This window comes from Lampris incognitus, chromosome 14 (assembly GCF_029633865.1).
Source record: "Lampris incognitus isolate fLamInc1 chromosome 14, fLamInc1.hap2, whole genome shotgun sequence".
Classification (NCBI taxonomy): domain Eukaryota; kingdom Metazoa; phylum Chordata; class Actinopteri; order Lampriformes; family Lampridae; genus Lampris; species Lampris incognitus.
This window is the reverse complement of record NC_079224.1, coordinates 44,283,392-44,289,391: the sequence shown is the minus strand read 5'-3', so window position 1 is coordinate 44,289,391 and position 6,000 is coordinate 44,283,392. Positions and strand designations below refer to the sequence as shown.

The 6,000-nt window shown below is 48.2% G+C and overlaps 1 protein-coding gene across 1 annotated transcript in view; it reads right to left on the bottom strand.

Moving 5' to 3' along the window:
• The window catches only part of LOC130124132 (ATP-dependent 6-phosphofructokinase, platelet type-like), a 69,142-nt gene that overhangs the window by 14,985 nt on the left and 48,157 nt on the right, over positions 1-6,000 (bottom strand). Inside the window, exon 16 of the mRNA XM_056293564.1 lies at positions 2,567-2,719. Coding sequence (XP_056149539.1) covers positions 2,567-2,719 — 153 coding nt within the window. The remainder of the gene's footprint in view (positions 1-2,566; positions 2,720-6,000) is intronic.

Here is a 6,000-nt window from a genome sequence, read left to right as displayed (position 1 = left end):
GTCGCGGGATGCTGGAGCCTATCCCAGCAGTCATTGGGCGGCAGGCGGGGAGACACCCTGGACAGGCCGCCAGACCATCACAAGGTCCACACACACACACACACACACACACACACACACACACACACACACACACACACACACCTGGGGACAATTTAGTTTGGCAGATTCACCTGACCTACATGTCCCTGGAGGAAACCCTGGAGGAAACCCACGCAGACACGGGGAGAACATGCAAACTCCACACAGAGGACGACCCGGGACGACCCACCGAGGTTGGACTACCCCGGGGCTCGAACCCAGGACCTTCTTGCCGTGAGGCGACTGCGTTAACCACTGCGTCACCGTGCTGCCATAATGATAATTTTATTTATACATGTACTCTTAGGCCCCCCCCCACCCCCACGGTTCAGAGATGGTCATTCCTTCTTCACATAGACGGCCCCTCTGGCGTAAAAAAAGAGAGAATGACTATCCCTGAACCGAGGGGGAGGCCTAAGAATGACTATCCCTGAACCGAGGGGGGAGGCGTAAGAATGACTATCCCTGAACTGAGGGGGGAGGCCTAAGAATGACTATCCCTGAACCGAGGGGGGATGCCTAAGAATGACCATCCCTGAACCGAGGGGGGAGGCCTAAGAATGACTATCCCTGAACCGAGAGGGGAGGCCTAAGAAGGACTATCCCTGAACCGAGGGGGGAGGCCTAAGAATGACCATCCCTGAACCGAGAGGGGGGAGGTGTAAGAATGACTATCCCTGAACCGAGAGGGGAGGTGTAAGAATGACTATCCCTGAACCGAGAGGGGAGGTGTAAGAATGACTATCCCTGAACCGAGGGGGGAGGCCTAAGAAGGACTATCCCTGAACCAAGAGGGGAGGCCTAAGAATGACTATCCCTGAACCGAGGGGGGAGGCCTAAGAATGACCATCCCTGAACCGAGGGGGGAGGCGTGAGAATGACTATCCCTGAACCGAGGGGGGAGGCCTAAGAAGGACTATCCCTGAACCGAGGGGGGAGGTGTAAGAATGACTATCCCAGAACCGAGGGGGGAGGTGTAAGAATGACTATCCCTGAACCGAGGGGGGGGCCTAAGAATGACTATCCCTGAACCGAGGGGGGAGGTGTAAGAATGACTAACCCTGAACCGAGGGGGGAGGCCTAAGAAGGACTATCCCTGAACCGAGGGGGGAGGTGTGAGAATGACTATCCCTGAACCGAGGGGGGAGGCCTAAGAAGGACTATCCCTGAACCGAGGGGGGAGGCTTAAGAAGGACTATCCCTGAACCGAGGGGGGAGGCCTAAGAAGGACTATCCCTGAACCGAGGGGGGAGGCCTAAGAAGGACTATCCCTGAACCGAGAGGGGAGGCCTAAGAATGACTATCCCTGAACCGAGGGGGGAGGCCTAAGAAGGACTATCCCTGAACCGAGGGGGGAGGCGTAAGAATGACTATCCCTGAACCGAGGGGGGAGGTGTAAGAATGACTATCCCTGAACCGAGGGAGGAGGCCTAAGAATGACTATCCCTGAACCGAGAGGGGAGGTGTAAGAATGACTATCCCAGAACCGAGGGGGGAGGTGTAAGAATGACTATCCCTGAACCGAGGGGGGGGGCCTAAGAATGACTATCCCTGAACCGAGAGGGGAGGCGTAAGAATGACTATCCCTGAACCGAGGGGGGAGGTGTAAGAATGACTAACCCTGAACCGAGGGGGGAGGCCTAAGAAGGACTATCCCTGAACCGAGGGGGGAGGTGTGAGAATGACTATCCCTGAACCGAGGGGGGAGGCCTAAGAAGGACTATCCCTGAACCGAGGGGGGAGGCCTAAGAAGGACTATCCCTGAACCGAGGGGGGAGGCCTAAGAAGGACTATCCCTGAACCAAGGGGGGAGGCCTAAGAAGGACTATCCCTGAACCGAGAGGGGAGGCCTAAGAATGACTATCCCTGAACCGAGGGGGGAGGCCTAAGAAGGACTATCCCTGAACCGAGGGGGGAGGTGTAAGAATGACTATCCCTGAACCGAGGGGGGAGGCCTAAGAATGACTATCCCTGAACCGAGAGGGGAGGTGTAAGAATGACTATCCCTGAACCGAGGGGGAAGGCCTAAGAAGGACTATCCCTGAACCGAGGGGGGAGGCCTAAGAAGGACTGTCCCTGAACCGAGGGGGGAGGCCTAAGAAGGACTATCCCTGAACCGAGGGGGGGAGGCCTAAGAGTACATCTGTCTCCATCTTACAGTGCTGTGATTGCAACTATTCCCTAATCCTGTGAACAGGACACATGGCCATTGTAACTCTAGTTAACGCCCACGCCTATTTGCATATGAAACCGATCGTGGGTTTGGGTCGTTATGCCGCTGCATTGTTTATAAGGGTGGGGGTACCTGCAGTCAGTTGAGACTGAAGAGGTCACTCAGATGAGGATGAACCGTTTCTGTCAGTAAACGTTGTGCCCGGATGAACCGATTCAACGTTCTGTGATTCCCTTACCTGGATTATTGAGCATGCATCAAGACATTATTATCACGGGCTCATCACGGGACGGCCCTCGGCTTCCACCTTACCTCCACGATGGCGTTGAGGGACGTGTCGGCACCAATGCTGAGGTCAGTGCCGGGGACATTGTTACTAATGGTGGTGGGGAGAACGCACATCGGGACGCAGTACTCCATGTAGTTCTGCCGGGCCTCGCACAGCTGCAGCACACACTCAAAAGCCTGATGGGTTGTGTCCGTAATATCAAGTTAGACCACCAAGAGGCGCTGAGAGGTTTCACTGTGTCACTTGGATGGTGGCTAGTGCGGAAGACTACCATGTCATGTCAGTGTCAGTGGACTACAGCAGCTGAACCCTCGACTTGTCTCCTCGACTATTTGGTAAATCATCTCACGTCAGTGTAAAATGTGGTTTGGGAGTCTCTCTTTGCCGTCTCCGTATCAGACTGGCTGGTTAATTCTCATAACAGCGCTTCTTAACGTACCTTTAGAAAAAATAACTTTACTTACGTGCACTTCAAGTACAGCCCTCGAAACCAGAATCAAGCAAGTGCACTTTTATTCTGCTTTTGTTATATTTGTAAAAGTAAGATTTGCAATTTATCCCCTCTTACTTCGCCTGTACAAGTCGATCCTTGTGTATGTATCTGAAGATTGTTGTGTCGTAGTGTTATTCTAAGTACACAGAGAGCCGCGAAACCGGAGTCAAATTCCATGTAGTGCAAACCTACACGGCCAATAAACATGATTATGGTGATGATAAAGCACTATATAAATGTAATTATTATCACTATTATTATCATTATTATCATTGTTATTATCATTATTATTATTGTTATTATTGTCATTATTATCATTATCATTATTGTTATTATTATTATCATTATTATTATTATTATCATTATTATTATTATCATTATTGTTATTATTATTATCATTATTATTATTACTATTATTATCATTATTGTTATTATTATTATCATTATTATTATTATCATTATTGTTATTATTATTATTATCATTATTATTATTATCATTATTGTTATTATTATTATCATTATTATTATTACTATTATTATCATTATTGTTATTATTATTATCATTATTATCATTATTGTTATTATTATTATCATTATTATTATTATTATTATTATTATGATAAGGGCAGTCCACAGGTGCCTCCAATACTGCTGGTCTTCTATGCTAGCAGGTAGTTCATTACATTCACCCGTTGTTCCAGGTGTAACCCTCCCTGATCGGAGGCTGAATAACTGGAACGACAGGCGAACGTAAGGAGCTACCTGCTAGAACGGAAAACCAGCAGTACTGGAGGCACCTGAGGACCCGATTGAGAACCACTGGTCTATTATCCAAAGCTTCAAATGTGTCCTGAGAAGTGAACAAAGAGGCGGTATGGAAGGAAATTGAAGATTTTCAAAAAAAAATTCTAAAATTGGACATTTTTTGAACAATAACGGTCACTACTTCTTCCACTTGTCAAACGGCCTACAAACTACATCAGCAACACCACAAGCACAGGACGCCGCTGTTGGACGACTAAGACACGTCCCTGTACCGTCTGCTGTGTGGGCCATACTCGCTCCGTGTGATAGGGGCTTTGGCTTCCCATTGGCTGAGAGGAGGAAACGGGTCGGGTCACCCTGACTGACCTGTGCCGACGAGGCATGACAGAGAATTCGCCGCGCCACGCCCCGTCTCAAGTCTGCAGCGGCCACATTCGCTTGTTCGTTGAAGGGGAGAAGAGTGTTAATTCATCCACAAGGCATGCAACCGGTCACGGCAACACAACAACAACAACAACATGACAAATACGAAGACGTGCAATAAAGGTCCATTAATGCTGATTAGCTTATTAATCCATCTGCAACTTGTCCAAACTCTCTGTAACGTGTCATTAATGGCTTTTAGTAGGCAACCCTTTTTGTTTTGTCCAATCATAGAAAAAGCAACGAGAATGTGTTAATGTGAAGATGACACGTGGGCGAGAAGGGAGGCGTACAAACAAAACGTCATGTTGTGTTGAACCAGGCCGCCGCCCGGTCGCCTGCCGTGTACCCAACAAACACAGCCGAGCGGGCGCAGGTGACGGGAAACAGGGAAAGGCCACATGTAAAAAAAACACGCCACAGAAGAACCAGCGCATGCCCACGCCGCTTACCCCACCGGCTAAACCCCGACACCGACCAGCAGCTACCACTCTTCCCTGTGTACAATACCGTTTGTATATGGTGGATGAACACACCGTGTGGATACATACTATACTGTGGGATTTGCTGTATGGATATATACTGTACAAATACACTGTATATTTATATATCATGTATATGTAGGCTATACATAGGCTATAGCCTGTGTGGATATAGCCTATGTAGTACATACTGTTTGGATATAATGTATGCATATACTGTATTTTTATGCATAATCAATGTACTCACCGGGGGTCCATCTGGACACAACCTTTATTGAGAGAAACGTTTCATCATCATGTAAGTGACCTCATCAGTCTCAACTGACTGCAGGTACCCCCACCCTTATAAACAATACAGTGACTGCAGGTACCCCCATCCTTATAAACAATACAGTGACTGCAGGTACCCCCACCCTTATAGACAATACAGAGACTGCAGGTACCCCCACCCTTATAAACAATACCGTGACTACAGGTACCCCCACCCTTATAAACAATACAGTGACTGCAGGTACCCCCACCCTTATAAACAATACCGTGACTACAGGTACCCCCACCCTTATAAACAATACACTGGCTGCAGGTACCCCCACCCTTATAAACAATACAGTGACTGCAGGTACCCCCACCCTTATAAACAATATAGTGACTGCAGGTACCCCCACCCTTATAAACAATATAGTGACTGCAGGTACCCCCCACCCTTATCAACAACACAGTGGCACAACGTCCCAAACCAATGATCGGTTTCACAGGCACATGGCCGTGACCATTAACTAGACGTTTCAGAGTTTAACCTGGACTAACATGCTGAGGAACAGCTTCTTCCCCAGAGCTGTAGCCTCCATCGCTCCCCCCCCCCCCACACACACACACACACACCTACCTATAGCTGCTGATGGCTAACTGGTACTAAAGCCACTGCAATATGGACAACTATGTGCGATAGTCCCACGCACTATTTTGAGCTGTGAAAGCCGCCCGCCGCTATCTTTTATTGTCTTTGTCATTTTTACTACCTCACTTACTTTTACTACCTCACTTGTTATACGAGGTGTCGTTTGTCCTTGTTTTTATCTTGTTTTTAATCATTTACCGTGTCTAGTGTTGCTGGTCTGAGAGTCCCCAAACAAAATTTCGTTGTGTGCGCACAATAACAATAAAGTATCTTATCTTATCTTATCTATTTGTCAATGGCCATGTGTACTATTCACAGAGGGTTTGGGAATGGTTGCAATCACAGCACTGTAAGATGGAGACAGGTGTACTCTTAGCCCCCCCCGCCCCCCCCCCC